Source organism: Quercus lobata, chromosome 8, assembly GCF_001633185.2.
Source record: "Quercus lobata isolate SW786 chromosome 8, ValleyOak3.0 Primary Assembly, whole genome shotgun sequence".
NCBI lineage: Eukaryota > Viridiplantae > Streptophyta > Magnoliopsida > Fagales > Fagaceae > Quercus > Quercus lobata.
The window spans coordinates 56,960,291-56,978,766 of record NC_044911.1 but is presented as its reverse complement, the minus strand read 5'-3'; the positions used below and the strand labels follow the sequence as shown (position 1 = coordinate 56,978,766).

Sequence of the window (18,476 nt, the reverse complement as noted above, 5' to 3'; positions counted from 1 at the left end):
TTAAGATTGTTCTGCTGCCGCTGGTGAAGTAGGTTGGGACGCTGATGGAGATGACTTTGCTGGAGACTTGTTCTTACGCACATATTTCCGAGCCCAAACATGCTTCCCATTGATGGAGAATTTCGCTTTGTTCTTATGGTCAAGGACCACTTCAATGAAGGAAGCTACAGGAACAACAAGACGTGCATAAAGTGGTTGCTCCTCTGGTAGAACCTCTTGCATGAAAATGTCTTCAATGAAATCTCCAAATTTCCTTCAAAATAACAAAAAATAAGAAAGATAAGTCAAATAGTTTATAAATACATTAAACCCCACTTAATTTTTTTATTAATTTAAATTTAGGTATCATAGCATATATCTTATATTTTCTAATTAAATTCAAACGCATATAATTTATCAATATAACACATGTTTTTCAATTGAATTCAAATAAATGACTATATTATCAATGTAATACAAATAATGTTATCTTTTTAAATAAATCATTAAGGTGTCCTAGGAATTGAATCTAATATATACACATTTTTAATGGAAAATAAAGTTAAAAGAACAATTTTGTTTAGATAGAGGATACCTAGTGAAGAACTCTCGAACTTCATTCTCTGTAATGGGGTACCCTTTAGAGAAAGTCAAGAAAATAGTTCTCTCATCTGGAGGGACTTCTTTCGCTTCCTCATCACTAGGGCTACTCGACTTTATGCGACTCAAAACCTCACCAATTTCATTGTTCAAAATCTGTCTCTGAAACGAAAGATCATAAGGATCAAAACCGCGAGAAACCTCCAAAGGCAGCCCTCCTCCACTCACAGGCACGTGAGGAGCCAAATCCAAAAACTGTGAAACCCCAACGTTAGGAGATTGAACCCCAACAACCCCAGAAGAGTTGTAATACAAAGCAGAAGACAAGGGGTTCAGAATTGCACTATGATAGTTCCCCGGCTTGTCAAACTCAAACCCAATGCCAGTGCTTTCTTGGGCACTCTTGTTTGCTTGTGCAAGTTTCACTATGTCCTCGAAGGCTCTCACGCAAACCTCATTGATAATCTTAGTGACACCACGAATAATGCCAATGCGATTGTCATGGAAGAAACGGAGTGAGATCCCAGTTTTTGTTAGGCTTTGAATCAAGGGGATCATGTCAGAGGTACTATCAGAAGAGAAACGAAACTGGTCACTCTCAATGCAAGTCAAGGCCATGACAGACTCATCGACTAGTGCGTTGAGTATAGTGTCTGGCAAGGACAATATTTTGGAGTACACCATGTCGATTTCTTCACCAACTTTCTCGAGCCAAAGCCAAAGTGCCATGACTTGGGTGGCCTCGGCAGGGTCACGGCCAAGGTTGAAAACCAAGCGAGTGAAGAGGGTACGGTCTATGGTGTGGAACATGTTGAATTCCTCTTGTGAGATTGAATCCCTAATGGGAGGAGAAGAAGGATCAGCCATTTTTGGTGGTTTGGAAACTGAAGAGTCTCGTTTTCGTTGGTGTGAATTATTGGGGTTTGAGAGTTGGGTTTTTATATGGATGAATAGGTGCCATTGGTGAACTTTGGGATGCGAGATGATTGTTGGGGACGAAGCGCCACTTCGAAATGGTGCCATTGTTTCTTAAATGGAAGGCTTTGTTGGAGTTTCTATATGTGGAAGTTTCAATTTTCAAAGACAACGGTCAAGAACACTAGGTGCCGTTTCGGGTTTTTATACGGTTTGTCAAATGTGCTACGGACAAATGACACGGTCTTTAAATTAAGACTCCAATTATTTACACATCTTTTATCATTACTTTTTATAAAAATAAAATAAAAATAAAATCTTTTACCATTAGGCTATACTTTTCATACGTGACGAGATGCAGTAAAAATTATGAATTTTGTTATGATTCTAACATTTTTTTTTTGGAGTTTTTGATAATTTGCATTTTTTATCAATTAATATGGCATTATTTATTTTTATCTATTTATTGAACTTTTTTGAAATATTACTATATAATACCTTAACTCTCTCCTCCTCTATGCACTTAAAGCATGTAGAGGTACTATCTGGCTTAACTTACACCCGGTGGTTGCCATTATGTTTTTAAAACTTTAATAATATTTGACAAAATGGGAGTCCATGATTGCGGGCATGGGTGGAACTAAAAATTTTGGTTAGAGGGGCCAAATATAATATTGATATATCATTAAAAAAAATTCAAAATACTTTACCATTACTTTTTTTTTTTAAAAAAATATATATATATATATATATAAACTTTTACCACAACACGCTCAACTTGTTATATGTAACGAGTTGTGGCAAAATTTATGAATTTTGTTATGATTCTAACATTTTTCTTGGAGTCTTTGACAATCTACATTTTTTATCAATTAATATGGCATTATTTATTTTTATTTATTTGTTGAACTTTTTTGAAATATTACTATATAAATACCTTACCTCTCTCCTGCTCTATGCACTTAGAGCATGTAGAGGTACTATCTGGCTTAACTCACGCCCGATGGTTGCCATTATGTTTTTAAAACTTTAATAATATTTGACAAAATGGAAGTCCATGATATATAATATTGATATATAATAAAGTTTTTGAGTATTCAAAAAAATTCCTTAGTTTGCTATAAACATTTACCAAATAAATTCACCATCATTTATTTTATTTTTTTAATATATGTTTAAAATCTCTTTTTTTTCTTTCCACGACTATCACTCCTAAGTCCAAATATTAAATCACTCCATAATTTTCATTTTAAATTTTAAATTTAATCAAGCATTGACAAATAATTGGAAATTTAACAACACCAACAAAAGACTAACATTTCATTTGTTTCAATGAAAGCTCTTATTTAAAGATATGTTTTTGCATTTTTCTTGTATTTGGTAGTACCAGGAAAAAAAAAAGTCAAATAAACACATTCTCTTAATTTCCCTTATTTAGCTTGGTATGAGATAGATCTTTTTTTGGTTAAAATTTTCTAAAAAACAATCCTATCTACACAAAGCTAAATAAGGAAAACAACTATATCTCACACAAAACTAAATAAGAAAAGTCAAAAAATAGCTTTCCAACTCATTTTAAGGTCAATACCAAACATAGGAAAATGAAATACTTTTTTAGACAATGTTTTTTGAAAATTTTATTTTCCATAAAATGTTAATGCCGAAACAAACAGATTCATCCCAAATAAAAAAATATTTCTTTGCAAGAGAATTATTTTGAACTAAAATCCTAACTCCACCACTGTCTGATGGGTTTTTTTTGGCTGTGGTTCTGCTTGGTTTTTGAGTTTTTGCCAGTGGATCTTATGGGTTTTAAGATGAAAATTTTTTTTAGCTTGCAAATATTTTCAGAAGTGCAACAACACACTGAAAAAGAAAACACTTTTACTCACCCTGGATTATCAAAGACGCATTTCTAAGTTTATATAACATATTAAACATTAATTCTTTTTTAGTGTAGAAAATGGAGCCCTTTTTCTGCATACATAGATGTAGGGATGACTGCAAGACGGGTATGGGGTTAGAATCTCTCATCCTCATCCCCGCAGAGGCAAATACAAGAACTGTATTGAAGCATTAGGATGCGGTAATACAACTGAGGGGACCCGTACACACAAGGTCTGTTGCAAATGAAAAAATACACTTCCAGCTAACCAAGCCAGCAAAAACCGACTATAATTTGACTTCTCTTTAATCTGTACTTAGAAAAGAAATTCCTTACATTAATGTATAACATCTTAGTTTCACCTGAGAAACAAATCAATTAATTCTGAATTGATGAACTAGCTATGAATATATTCTGCATAAGGTGCTAAATAATTGCATATTGCCCATCACGCATGCAGCAACAGAAGTACCAATTCATTTTAGAGTGTGGATAAAACTTCTCATCTGCATATATTTTACAGAAAGAAAATTGAATATGGAAAAAAAGTATTAATTGAATCAAGTTCCTGAATCACCAAATTCAATACATAAGAGCCGCAAGTCTTGATTACCGACAATATTAAATGTACCTATCTCATCCATTTCAATATGAACATGCTTTGTGTCAATAACTACTTTACATGGTACTAGGTTGTCCTCACCAATAAAAAGAGAGCACTTCTCATATAGACCCTCCTTTGGTGCTAGATTTAACAAACAGGACTTCGGAGCTGACACCCTACTTTTGTTGCTGGTAAATCCTTCCTGGTCCTTTGCCATCAATATAAGCCGATGTTTACGACCCAAAAGCTCTGAAACATATCTCATATCCCCTACGGCAAGGGCACGACGAACACGAGTTGATGAGACTTGTCCTCTCTCTTTTGAATCACTGGAGTTCATATTTCTGGCATATTGTTTCTTGTCCATAACAGAACCTATAATGTAAGCCCCCAAACCATACTCTTCACACAGCCTCACCAGCTCTAATGCATCGCCAGCAGCTCTATATCCAAATCGGTAATTTTCACCTGTCAAAATTTCCCATCACAGCATCTAATTCAGCGTATATCAAGAGTATTTTTGACTCATAAAAGGTGCACAATGATAGCAATTGGATCCTTAATCATATTTACCTGCAACAACTCCACGTACTCCAAGCTCTTTTGCCAACTTCTCAACAAATTGTCGAGGAGTGAGATGTCGAACACTTGAAAATTCAACTTGAAACTCTGCTGGAATCATGTTATTACAGTATGGGGCCCAAGAGGAAAGAACTCGCATCCGATCACATTTGGCAACTATGGGAGACCTAAAGTAATTTAAAATTTTTAATTTAATCAATGAAATTGTTCAGAACTTGAATATCAGGAAAAATGTATAGGAGGAAGGGGCACTGCAAATGCAAGGCAATAATTTTCGCAAAACCATAAGGATGACTCACATTTATTTCCCATAATATATATATAGTTTTACAATAAATATTAAGAAAAGTGGCAATTTCCAGAAATTATTAGTATAAAGTTCTAAATACTTGTAATTGAAATTGACTCAATTTTGCAAATTTTGACCTACTTACATGAAAAAGAAAAAAAAAATAGTAAATATTGAGGTAAAAATGATCATATTAACCCATGGAACCCTTCAAAACATAACCAGCTTTAAAATTTTCCCATCCATTATTGATAAACTCGCATTATCAACTGTAAACAATCCAAACCTATGGGCTGTCCCTACATCACTAAGATCAAATAGTGATGATCTGTGTATGCTTCAGAAAGAAAATAATGCCATGTTGGGCATAAGAATCAACCTACAAGTTACAAGAAAACAACATTAAAAAATAATGGATACATGATTTTCTTCATAGATCCCCTTTAAGTGCTGATAAAAGGCTCTAGCAGAACTATTTATGAAAATGCTGAGCAGCTGAGGAAAGACATAAGCCTCTATATTTCCACTTATTCCCAAGCATAACTTTCAAGAAAATTATATAATACTTTTTGTCTACATGATTGTAAGATATCTTCAGATCCACTCTCACCAAAATTTAGTAACCTAACATCTCCTATGAACCGGATCATGATAAGAAAACTAAGAAAGAGCTGCTTGTTTGGTAACCCTTTCTGTTGAACCTATTTCAGAAATAGGTTCAACTAGTTTCTTCTGAAATTGACATGATTTACATGGCTTTCTTCTGAAATTGACTTCATGATTTACAACTAGTTTCTATCTGTCCCCATGCTCTAGAGAGAAATCATGTGTTCTGAACAAATGTTTTTTCCATGATTTTGTGAGAGGCCCGGCTACCTCAAATTAGTCGGAAATATTGTTCTCAGTTTTTTTTACTTCTGTTTTTAGATCAGTATGGGTGGATTTCGCAGTTTTTTTATTCAATCGAAGTTGTTTCAGTTGGTGGTTGAGGAAGGGGGGAACTTTTTCTCCCTTAAGATTTTCGAAAGGGGGAAGTATTTCATGCAATCAGTTTTGATGGGTAAGAATGCAGCACGTTGGTTATTGCATAGCTTGGTACACACGGTGATTGGGGTTAACCCCAAACACTTTTTCACGCTCAGGGAAGGAGACACTGCCTACACAGTGCAACGGGGTTCTAATTCGTTTGGCCAATATTTGTTAGTAACAGAGCTCAAAGTAGGCGGAATGAGAAGATCTATCATTATTCCTACAAGCAAGGTACTACAAGGTTGGAGGGCCTTTGGGATTGAATTAAGGAGAATGTTGGAACCTTCCCATTATGCGTTAGGTGGTCCAAAAGCTTTACTGTACAAGCCGAACGTGAGTTTTGAGATTCACCCTTCTCGGTCATTTGTTGAAACGGTAAAAGCTTCTGTGCAAGTAAGGAAGCATACGCAGCAGCCCTCCATTAGAGAGAAGGACAAGTTTCAAGCAGTAGAGAACACAGTGCTGCCTCGGAGAGAAGAACCTTGTAATCAGGTGGTGGCTATTGAAGTTCCGGCTGAAAACGCTATTCCGATTGCCATGGGTGGTGTGGAGAGGAGAGACTTTGGTATTAATGGGGAGACTAAGATTAAGGAGAAATTTCAGGAACAAAATAAATTCAGATCTCCTTGGTATAATTTGAATTTGAAAGACGTTGAGTCTGGAAGGGAGAGTCCAGTTAGGAGGTCTAGCTGGTTGGGGAAAGTTTTGACTGTGGAAGTAAATGAGTTTGGAAAGAGGCGGGTATCTTGGCTACGTTATAGGGGTGATAAGCGAAGTATAAAGCGGGTAGCACGTGGGGCCAATTCTGCCCAGGATGATATTAAAAGAGTGGACCTTAGGCCTCCAGAAGCCCATGTACCTAGGCTGGGTAGTACTAAGAGTTGTTCAGGCCCACTGTTGACAAGCCTGTTTACTTTTGAGGCAGGGGATTGTTCCAAGCAACCCCAAAAGAATCCCAGCCCAGTTACTACAGGCCCAAAGGTCGCGGAAGGCAATATTGTGTCACAATCCTCTGGCCCAAGCTCAAATTTGAGTGGCACGAGCTCTACGGTGCACCCTGTGAGTTCTGCGACTGCTTTCCTACCACCAAGGAGGATGGCGAGTCCTCCGATGGTCACTTTGGGCTCAAGGTCTGCCGTACCGGTACCGGAAGTCTCAAGAGGGAGTGGGTTTAGCGATCCGGTGAGTCCGAGCTGGCTTACCCAATCTCACACCTTGCCGATATTGACAGAGGAAGTGGCCCAGGCTACATGCGAGCTGGGTTCGTCATCCTCAGCACCGATATGTGCTTCTTTGGAGCCGACGGAGGCGGTGGTGCTGTTGTTTGGGGACACAATAGAAAATCTGGTGATGAATCCGTCATCTCTGGCTGAGACGAAGGGTGAGGATAAGGAATCTTTGGGTCCGGAGGAAAGGGTGACAATACAAGAGTCTGATGATGTTAAGGGGGTATTTCACTCTTGTCCCACTATTAGGGAATTGGTAGGTGATTTGGAAAAATCATGGGGTAACTCAAAAGAGTGGATGCTAAGATTGCGTGATGGTCGGCAAATAGTGCTTCCTCTGTCTCTATATCGATCTCCAAAGAGTATGTCGGATTGCTCAGCCACGGATGTAGAGACTATAACAAGTAATGAATCTTTTATCAATGAAGGTCAGATAGTTAGCTAGGCAAAGGAGTGTGATGGGTTAGTAGATTCTTTGTCTATTGTTACTGGGTCAGAGGATGAGATGTGGGAACTTGATGAGAGGTCGATGACTTGGAAGTGTAGTGGCAAGCCTTTAGTTGTGGTACCTCTGGCCACAGAAGTTCCCTTGGAGTCGGAGTATTGTTCTGAGCTGGGGGTTGGGTGTAAGAAGTCGAAGATGGTAGATAGTAATCATTTATCACAATGGGTATCCAATCGGATTAAGGCTTTTAGGAAATCAGTGGGCACTTCTTTGGAAGGTTTTGAGGAGCAAATTACGGGATTGTTGTTAGCTATAGAGGCCAGGAAAAAGAATAAAAAGCTTCATGCAGTAAATGATCAAATGAAGCAGGGCAAGTCGGGGCAGAAAGGTCAACAGGAGTTGAAAAATTTATTAACCTCTTGGAATGTTGAGGCTGGTTCAACGAAGTCTAGGACTGTAAGGAGAGGGCTGTGGTGGTTCATCAATGAATTTGAAGATTATTTCTTGGAATGTTAGAGGGCTGAATGATAGGGATAAAAGGTTATGGGTTCGAAATCTGGTTAGGAAATGGGGGCCAAATGTTATTTGTCTTCAAGAAACTAAAATGGAGTTAATAACTAGAGCCGTGATTCGTAGTTTGTGGGGTGGTCAACATGTGGATTGGTCTTATCTAGGCTCTTATGGAGCTTCTAGAGGGGTGCTTCTGATGTGGGATACAAGGGTGGTGAATAAAGTGGAGGAAACAGTGGGGCGATTTTCAATTTCTTGTAAATTTACAAGTGTGTGTGACCAGTTTGTATGGGCGTTTACGGACGTATATGGTCCTAATTCTTCGAGAGACAGAAGGTTTTTATGGGAGGAATTATTTGGTTTGAGCAGTTGGTGGAATGTTCCATGGCGTGTGGGTGGTGACTTTAACGTGGTAAGATTCCCTTCTGAGCGCTCTGGTTCTACCTCTTTTACTGCTGCTATGCGGGACTTTTCCCATTTTATTTCTGAGAAAGGCCTCATTGATATTCCGCTTCAAGGGGGAGACTTCACTTGGGCTAATTTTCGTGAAGTTGCTTCGAAGGCTAGGCTGGACAGATTTTTATTTTCTGCAGATTGGGAGGATAAGTTTCCATCTGTCTCTCAATGACGCATGCCTAGGCTGTTATCTGATCACTTCCCGATTGCGCTTGAAGGTGGTTCTTTTCAGAGAGGTAGGAGGCCATTTAGATTTGAAAATATGTGGCTTAAAGATGAGGGTTTTGTGGAGAAGGTGCGATCTTGGTGGGATTCTTATAATGTCCTAGGAGCTCCGAGTTTTGTTTTGGCCAATAAACTGAAACTCTTGAAAAATGATTTGAAAAAATGGAATGTGGAGGTTTTTGGACATGTTGAAGATCAAGTGAGAAAATTGTGGAAAGATCTTAGTGATTTAGAGATGATTGAAGAAAGTCGTATTTTATTAGAGGAGAAAAGGCTGTAATTGGAGAGAGTTCGAGGTGATTTAGAAAAAGTGATTTTGATGGAGGAAATCTGTTGGAGGCAGAAGTCTAGAGTCCTTTGTATTAGAGAAGGAGACAGGAATACCAAATTCTTTCATCGTATAGCTAATTCTCATAGGAGGGTTAATTTTATTGATAGGCTTATGGTGGATGGGGAGTCATCTTCGAACCTGGTAGCTATAGCAAACTGTACTCTTAGTTCTATAGGCAGCTTTATTTTGAGGATGTAGCTCATAGACCTGTCCTAGATGAAGTGGACTTTTCTAGTATCTCAGTGAAAGATGCAAGTTGGCTAGATCGGCCTTTTGAGGAGGAAGAGGTGTTTGGGGTGATTAATGATTTTAATGGTGATAAGGCACCTGGCCCAGATGGCTTTTCTATGGCATTCTTTCAATCTTGTTGGTGTGTTTTGAAAACATAAATTATGGTTGTATTCCACAATTTTCATACTCAGGCAGTGTTTGAGAAGAGTCTTAATGCGTCGTTTCTTGCCCTTATTCCCAAGAAAGTGGATGCTATGGAGGTTAAGGACTTTCGGCCTATTAGCTTAGTTGGGGGGGTTTATAAGATTATTTCTAAGGTGTTGGCTAATCGGCTTCGTAGGGTGGCGCATGGGCTTATTTCAGATTCACAAAATGCTTTTGTGAAGGGCAGACAGATTTTGGACTCCATATTGATTGCTTCTGAATGTATTGATAGTAGATTAAAGTCAAGAGTTCCAGGTGTGTTGTGTAAATTGGATGTGGAGAATGTGGAGAAGGCGTATGATCATGTGAGTTGGGATTTTTTAATGTATATGCTTCAGCGTTGTGGTTTCTCAGAAAGATGGAGAAAATGGATTAGGTATTGCATTTCAACTGTAAAGTTTTCCATTCTGATCAATGGTAGCCCATCTGATTTCTTTGGAAGTTCTAGGGGGCTTCGACAAGGGGATCCATTATCTCCATTGTTGTTTGATATTGTGATGGAGGCATTAAGTCGTATGTTGGATGTGACTGCCTCCGCTGGGCAATTCTCAGGCTTCTTTGTGGGTAATACGGCTGGTCCATCAGTGATGGTGTCTCATCTTTTATTTGTAGATGACACGTTGATTTTTTGTGATGCTAATACTTCCCAGATTGCTAATTTGAGGGCGATTCTTGCTAGATTTGAGGAAGTATCAGGGCTTCGTATTAATTTGGGAAAATCTAAGTTAGTACCTGTTGGTGGGGTGCTTAATTTGGAGGCTTTGGTTGGTCTGTTGGGGTGTGGGCAGTCTTCTCTGCCCTTGAAATATTTGGGCCTTCCATTAGGTGCAAAGTTTAAGGATTTATCTGTTTGGAATCCTATCCTAGAGAGAATGGAGAGGAGATTAGCAGGTTGGAAGAGAATGTATTTATCTAAAGGGGGTAAGGTGACACTCATTAAAAGCTCACTCTCATCTTTACCTACTTACTTTCTTTCCCTTCTTCCTTTACTGGGTAAGGTGGCAAAGCGTATGGAGAAATTACAGAGAGATTTTCTATGGAATGGGATTGATAATGAACCTAAAATACACTTAGTTAATTGGGCAAAGGTCTGTAAGCCTTTGTAGGTTGGAGGGTTGGGTATTAGAAGGTTGGGAAGCTTTAATTCTGCCTTGCTAGGAAAATGGTTGTGGAGCTATGGCATGGAGACTGATGCTTTATGGAGGAGGGTTATAGAGGCAAAACATGGAAATATTTGGGGTGGTTGGTGTACGAAAAAGGTGACAAGTCCTTATAGGGTCAGCCTATGGAAATACATTAGAAGTGGCTGGTTGAATTTCTCTAAACTCCTTGTATATGATGTGGAGGATGGTACTAGAGTGAAATTTTGAAAGCATGTGTGGTGTGGGGATTGTACTCTCCAAGAGGCCTTTCCGAAACTTTATAGTATTAGTAGGTCAAAGGATTCCTCAGTGGCTGAAGTTATGGGTTGGTCTGCTGGGAGGTTTCACTAGAATGTGCAATTTCGTCGTCCACCACAAGATTGGGAAGAAGAAGCCTTTGATCGGTTTATGGGGTTGGTCTATTCTTCGACAGTGCAGGGGTTTGGCCCGGATAAGGTTTGTTGGAAGCTTGCAAGGAATAAAGGTTTTGAGGTTAGAGGATATTATAACTCCTTCTACCCTACTAATCTTGTTTCCTTTCCATGGAGAATGATATGGCACTCGAAGGTTCCTCCAAGGGTGGCATTCTTTTCTTGGTCTGCTTCCTTAGGTAAGATCTTGACAACAAACAATCTTTGTAAAAGACGTGTGATAGTGCTTGACTGGTGCTATATGTGTAAGAGTTGTGGGGAGTCAGTGGATCATCTTCTACTTCATTGCTCCATAGCTTGGGAGTTATGGTCCTTGGTTTTCTGCCTGTTTGGTATTCAATGGGTTATGCCTCATATGATTCTTGAGTTGTTTGAGGCTTGGCCAAAAAAGTTCGAGAGACATCGTCACATTGATGTTTGGAAATTAGCGCCTCATTGCTTGATTTGGTGTATTTGGCGTCAAAGGAATGCTAGAAGCTTTGAGGGTTGTGAGCGTTCCTTGTTAGAGATTAAGTCTTCGTTCTTGCACACTCTCTTTGAATGGAGTGTGGTCTTTTCTCATTTTTCTTGTTCTTCATTTCCTATTTTTCTTGACCATTGTACTTTTGTTTCCTAATTTGTGCCCCCATAGTACATCCCCAATGTACTCGGTTTGGCACCTTTTCTATTATTAATAATATTCTTATGTTACTTATCAAAAAAAAAAGAAAACTAAGATAACCAGCACGCCTTCAATTGCCAAGTCCTTTTTTACTACTTCAATTATTGTTATTTTCGGTCTTCCTCTACAAAGAAAAAACAAAATTAATAGGTCTGTTACCAATGCCATAGACCTTGAAAACCCCTGAAACGGAATTGGTAATAAATTTGTTATCTTAACTTTGGTACTAATCTCTTAAAACTATCTGGTGCTGAATCCAAAGTTTGTAAAGTTGTAGCCACCACCCTGTCAAGCTTAAAGTAAGATAACTTCTTAACCCTTTTCTGGATGCAAGTAGCCGTAGGTGGTTTCAACTCAACTGATCAGTCCATAATAGTCAAAAATTACCAACAAGTGCACAAAACCACAGAATATACTAGTGATTTTGCTTTGTATATTAACCATAGAAGCAAAAAAATTATGCAAATAGTCATCCCTCAACCATTTTTACTTCTGTCATGATACAAAACCAATTTTGTGTACCTCAACAATGAGAGCCTAATAAGCAATAAAGCACAGAACAAAGGCAATTGATAACGACTCCATAAATATTGGGAAAGAAGAATTCAAATAAATGAATAATAAAGATATATAACATCCATACCTAGGTTCCCAACCAAGCACCTCTGCGATTCCAACAAATGACAAAAGAAATGGAGGTCCAACCTTTGCTGCTTGAATTGCAAGTTCTCGATGACCGATGTGAAGGGCATCAAACTTTCCCAATGCTACTATTCCTCCTAGAGATGATAATCATGGGTTCAAATACTAAAAAGCCATACGGAACGAAAGCACAATAGGTTTTTCTGTTTAGAAATAATAAATAGATGGTAAAATATAGGATGAAAGAAACCTGCCACCGGGGGCAATCCTTGCGATGGAACCTCACGATCCTCTTCTTGTTGGCTTCGGGCACAAACGAAAAAAAGAGAGAAGCAAATCAGATTCCACACCAAAATATGATACGAAGCAATACGTATCTAGCGCAATGATTCCCACATTAGAACTAGAATTTAGAACCTTTTTGATTGCAACCACCAAATCATCCCGAGGAACCTTCTGATGTGCTAATACTTAAAAAGTTACAGAATCATAATTATTTGTTTCCTAAACTTCTAAATGAGAAAGTAGAGCATATATTCCTAACTTTCTGATTGCTAGACTCGAAACCGCAACTTGTTCCTTAGGTGCAGTATCTTAGAATTTTCAATTAAATTCGAACACATAAGTATATGAATTTAATTATCCCCAGCTCGCCGAAAGACGGTATTTTTATTGTTGCAATCATGTGTTTGAATTTTTAAAGAAAGAAAATAAAAATTTTCAGCAAGTTAATACAGTAAGTTATTAGTAGAACTGTAGAAGGCAGATTTAGAGGATTTTTACTTCTAGTGCCTCTCAAACTCACCGTTTAAACAAATAAACAATCAGAAAGCACAGGAATTTGTATAATTAAGAGCTAAAAAGCATAGGTATTTATAGTTATCCTTGAGTGCGTGCGTGCGTACCTTAGTTCACTGGTGATTGAACAGAGAAGAGGTCGAGACGTTGAACGCCGATGTAGCTGGCGGAAAACGGCCCCACGTGGCCGAAGTTTAACGGCGGCGCGAGGGAGAACGGCGACATTTCCGATGGCAAACGGCGCCGTGGGCATCGCCGTGAGAGGAGAGAGAGAGAGAGAGAGAGAGAGACTGATTAGAGAGAGCGGAGATAAAATTTTTAAAAAGAAATAACAAATTTCTAGGTTTTGCTTAATATATCCTAATATATAAAGCCCTAAACTACGTCGTTTCACTTTGGAAAAATATGACAAACGGTAAACTATAAATAAAGACTCCAAGTTGACTCTCTCTCACAAGTCAAGACCAGAAAGCAAAAATGAGTACCAGTTCGAGGTTTCTGTTCAGCAACGGCGTCGTATTGCACTCCTCCGACGTTCCTCCCATAACAACTTTCCTCGAATCACATCCAGGTACCTCTTAATTTCTCAGATCAAAACGCTGTGTTTAGTTAGTTGCTATTTGCTTACCAAATTAATTAATTAATTAAATAAATAAAATTTCAGGCGCTTACACTACCACTCGAACTCACAACAATGCCTCGTGCCTTTTGTTCTGGGAAAGGCACGTGAAAAGGCTAGCTGAGTCGATAAGAATTCTATCGAATTCGACTCCACAGCTTTTGTTCAAACAAAACAATAGTAGTATGATTATGCATTCACTGCCGCAATTTACAATGGGTCCATTTCGGGCGCTTGTTAACGATTCGATGAGTAAAATGTTGCCAATTGCGATGAAGGAGAGGAGGAGTGATGGGGAGGAATTGTCGGTTACCACGCTTGTTAGTGGGAATATTGAGAGATTGAGTGGAATAGGGAATGTGGATGATGATGATGATGGAAGAGTGTGTCAAGCTCTTGATGTGTATGTTTATGTTGGGAGTTATGTGGTTCCTGCATTTGGGGTTCGAGGAAATGGTGCTCGTTTGGCCGTGGTGGGTCGCGGGAGGGATGTGGCGAATGCTAAGTACTCGGATTGGGTGAGGTCAGTGTGCATGTTTTTTGTTGAGGGAAAGGAAAGAAATTTATGTCACATTGTTGAAGCAAAAAATAAGACACTTTTTATTTGTTTTTGTTTTCTTGGCAGGCTTAGGAAGCCTCTTGAAAAGTTGAGGCCTTTTGCAGTGACTGAGCTCTTGTTGTCAAATGATGGTGATCAGATACTTGAAGGATGTGTTACAAACTTTTTCGTTGTTTGTCGAAAGGTGAGTGGCTAAGAATTTAAGAAACGCTCAATTATTGTGACTGCTTATCTCAGTTGAAATTTGGTTTAATTTTAGTGGGAGATTGTTCACCAAGTAGCATTTGTTCCTATTTCTATTGATTGGAAAATCCTACTGTTTAACTGTTTTTGGTTCATATTTAACCATTTAATTGTCATTGGACTTAACTTAATGTGAATCCTATCATGAGACTTTTCTCAGGTTGGAGAAGTTGGTTTTTACAGAGTTAAATTGGCATGCAATAAAGAACTAGAAAATCAGGGTTTGTGTAGTGACTATATAAAACTATTTTAACAGCAATTAGTTTTCAAGTAAGTCTGAATTGCCTACTATGTCTATTATATGTGTGTATATATATATATATATATATATATATAAATGAATGCATTTTTTCAAATTATTGTATAATCTGCAAATCATTTGAATTCTCTTATTGACTTGTTTTGAAATTCACTTTTGAATAGTTATAAAACCACTCACAACTTATTTTACCTTGCCTAGGAATTGTACAACCACCATCATTGATTTTGGAAATATATAGGGAAATCTTTTTATTAAGGGAATTGAAAGGTGATTACCTTTGTTTCTTAGAATGTCTGATGTACAAAAGTTAGGATATTGTCTTTGCACTAGAGCGATAGTCCTATTCATAAGAAAAAGAGGGTGTTTATGCTTTACTGTCTTTTGGAGCTTTGCATGGGTTCCAAATTTCAAATACTTTTAGAATGCTTATTCCCATGACATTGACACTCTCTTTTTCCACTTGGAACTTGTAGATAAAAAATACTCATCAAAGCAAGTTTTAAATGACAAGGTGGCTTGGTATTAGCTGGCACTGTTGCTTTCTCTTCATATTCTTAGAATAGCACTTGACTTATGAGAATCTTATCAATATCAGGATTGCATGTATTGTTGTATGTTCCCTGCCATTTGGTATTAGTTTTATAATTATAATTTTTTTACGGAAGGTGTTTACAGGATATTGATGAAGCTAAAAGAGACTACTTGAATGACCGCAATGATACATGTGCTTTTGAAGTACAAACGGCTCCTATTGGTGATGGTGTCCTTCCTGGAATTATTCGCCAAATAGTTATTGAGTAAGTCTTTTCTTGTTTTCAAGTGTACTTACTTTTTGTTGTAAATTTATGTCTTACATACGAAGATTTCAGTTAGCACCATTGTCCCAAATTGTGGTCATCTCTCATTCAGATTTACGTCCACAAAAACCTGCTCACTGTCAATGTTTCCATCTTTTTTGCAAGGGAAGACTTAGAAGCTTTCTCAAATCTCCATAGATCATGTTGAGAGTGAACTTAAATATCAGATTGTCTCTTGTGTGGAGTTTTCTATCACATTTATTTTAATGGAATTACAACTATGAAGCATCCAAAAAATTTTCCCAGTAGCATTGTTAAATTCTTGTTGAGTGAGCATCTGTGCTATTCAGGGTTGAGGATTGGGCACTTGGATAAGTCTAGGCAATATCTTGGCATTCAACTTGTCCTAGTTCAGTTTCCATTTTGCTTCACCCAATGTTAATGGGTAGCTAAATCAATAAGAAAAGGGGAATAAGATGCTTATTTATAGAATTTGTTATTTTTGATTTTGCTATTTTACAATTCTGCAGAGTATGCTTGAGCAAGGGAATCTCATTTCGGGAAGTTGCACCTTCTTGGTCAAAGCATGAAACTTGGGAAGAAGCATTCATCACAAGTAAATTTTTTAACTTCCTGTAATTTTTCCTGGGATGGCAATTGCCAGTTGAGTGAGCAGTTGAGTGAGCACAGAGCATATCTTCTTTGCTTTTAGAATCTGTACATGTCCGGCTGTGGGTTCTCTTCTTGTTGCTAGGACAAGTTTCAATCTCATAGGAATTCCAAATGCTCAATTATTATGGTCCAAGAATGATGATTTGGACACTGATTTGTAATATTTTTTATATGTAGCTTTGACCAGAAGATTTATTTTAGTTGAGGGCTTTAATGCATTCGGTCTGTGCATTGATATTTTCACTATCACGCAGTTTCAACAAATTAGCTGTTTACTGTTTAGTTTGTGCAACATTGTTGAAATGGACAGTCAGTATTTTCATATGAACCATACTATTTTTATTTTACGGCTTCAAGATATGAGTCTTATCTATTGATTCACTTTTCCATTTTTCTTTAGTTTCATATACCCCCTCAACACATGTATGCTCTTTCCTTAGAAAACCCACTCTCTTATACTCTAGGTTGTGTCTAACTTTTTGGATCACCATTTACTGCTATCAGCATGGACAGCGTTTCCATAGAAAACCCAGTCTCTTATACTCTAGGTTGTGTCTAACTTGTGGATCACCACCACTTACTGCTTTCAGCATGGAAAAAGTTATTAATTTGTGTCATAATGTAAGAAAACTTGAAATCTGCCAATTACATTTTTCACCAGTTTGATACCTTATGGTTTCCCATCTCAATTACAATGTGATGAAGACTGCTTTTTCTTCTGGAATTTAATCTTGTGGCAAAAGTCGTACCCAAAAGTAATAGTAGATTGCAAGAAAGTTCTTGGTACTATTGCTGAAATCATTATATTAATGTACTGTTGTATTACAGATAGCTTGAGACATTTGCAACATGTGGAGACAATATTAGTTCCAAGTTCTTGGGAATCAATTATTTCAAAAACTCGGGTGGAGATATCATGGGAAGAGAAGCAATTCAAGGTGTGAATTTCTAAGAGTTTAACTAGATTCAGAGCTTTGAGCTACTATAAGTTGCTGATTTTTTCGTGATTGTTTTATTTTGAATTAAAAGCAGGATGGTCCCGGGATGATCACCTCATTAATTCAGGTGAGCATGTATATTCTGCATTACTTGCACTGTCCATAAAAATGTATTTATGTGTGCAACTGTTGAATGTACAACAGTACAAGGATAGATAAGTAAGAAAACCCTTCTGGAAAGTGAAACTGTGGATCATCATTTAAACTCTATATGCCCTTGTTTTCTTATTCTTTTCAAAAAAACATGGAGAGAAAATGAAAATGATCCTTCTTCTTCTTCTGGTACAGAAAGAGATCATGGAGAGAGCAATTCTAGAAGGTTTTCCGTTATGTGATGCTGTATGAAAGTTGGAGCCTTATCGTTTACCTTTTGATATTCTCAAGCACACATTGGACCACCTTGCTAGGAAGGACTGACTTAATTGCCACTGTCTACACTTTGATATTCTCAAGCACACATTGGACCACATTGCTAGGAAGGAGTGAGTCACTTGATTGCCAGTCTACACCAATATGTAAATTTCAAGTCTATAAAGGGTCTAGTGTTCTTTTCAGCTTCAACCGCACTAAACATGTGAGAGTCCTCCCTCTTTGTGTGTGCGCTGGGACTGGTTGTGATGGACCGGGGATTTTTACATTTGCCATTAGTTGTCCATGGTTAATATTTGAACGTTTGGTGAGAGTACTTTGATGTATGTTATAAATTTTCTCTGTATACTTCCAACATGATAATGAAATATGTGTTTTTTTTTTTAACTTAACACCCCTCCTTGTGGGAGGCCCGCTCTATAGAAAGAAACACTTTCTCGTAGCTCATGCATTTTATACGTTAGTCCAATGCTAATGCCACCACTTCTTAAATTTTTTTAGGTGGAGGAGCTCTAAAATATCTTGCACTTTGTGAATCAAATGAAACCACATAAAGCTTGAGAAAATTGATAGGAATGTGAATGAGTCTGTGTGGCTTGCTAATGTTAAAGGATTCTAGCTTGAGCAACGCTAAAGATATAACAAAATGTCACAACATTTTTAAACTAGTATGTGAACTCACACATGGGTCCATCACAATCGGAGTCAGGATTTATAATTATGGGGGCGAGTCTGTTGTTGGCTATGTGCGGCAGCTCCGACCTTTGGTTCT

General features: G+C 37.8%; 3 protein-coding genes across 4 annotated transcripts; 1 reads left to right on the top strand and 2 right to left on the bottom strand.

Annotated features, from left to right (window-relative positions):
- LOC115957111 lies at positions 1 to 1,602 on the bottom strand. The gene is made up of 2 exons (XM_031075340.1): positions 575 to 1,602; positions 1 to 253 (listed from the first exon to the last, which is right to left on the bottom strand). Exons 1-2 carry the CDS (start codon positions 1,600 to 1,602, stop codon positions 1 to 3), a joined length of 1,281 nt encoding a protein of 426 aa, XP_030931200.1.
- A 2,312-nt stretch (positions 1,603 to 3,914) lies between these two features.
- On the bottom strand, positions 3,915 to 13,514 carry LOC115955453 (FAD synthetase 2, chloroplastic-like). Its single transcript, XM_031073575.1, has 5 exons — positions 13,293 to 13,514; positions 12,638 to 12,690; positions 12,389 to 12,524; positions 4,557 to 4,732; positions 3,915 to 4,451 (listed from the first exon to the last, which is right to left on the bottom strand). Exons 1-5 carry the CDS (start codon positions 13,436 to 13,438, stop codon positions 3,940 to 3,942), a joined length of 1,023 nt encoding a protein of 340 aa, XP_030929435.1. The 5' UTR covers positions 13,439 to 13,514; the 3' UTR covers positions 3,915 to 3,939.
- Positions 13,515 to 13,582: 68 nt separating this feature from the next.
- Positions 13,583 to 18,072, top strand: LOC115955452. 2 transcript variants are annotated; one of them, XM_031073573.1, is made up of 8 exons: positions 13,583 to 13,756; positions 13,850 to 14,327; positions 14,430 to 14,547; positions 15,544 to 15,665; positions 16,196 to 16,281; positions 17,166 to 17,275; positions 17,367 to 17,402; positions 17,624 to 18,072. In XM_031073573.1, the coding sequence occupies exons 1-8, from the start codon at positions 13,663 to 13,665 to the stop codon at positions 17,678 to 17,680; spliced, it is 1,101 nt and encodes a 366-aa protein (XP_030929433.1). In that variant the 5' UTR covers positions 13,583 to 13,662; the 3' UTR covers positions 17,681 to 18,072. The 2 variants fall into 2 exon arrangements, with proteins under 2 accessions (XP_030929433.1, XP_030929434.1); XM_031073574.1 differs by having other exon boundaries at positions 13,584 to 13,756; positions 17,370 to 17,402.
- The last annotated feature ends 404 nt before the right edge of the window (positions 18,073 to 18,476 follow it).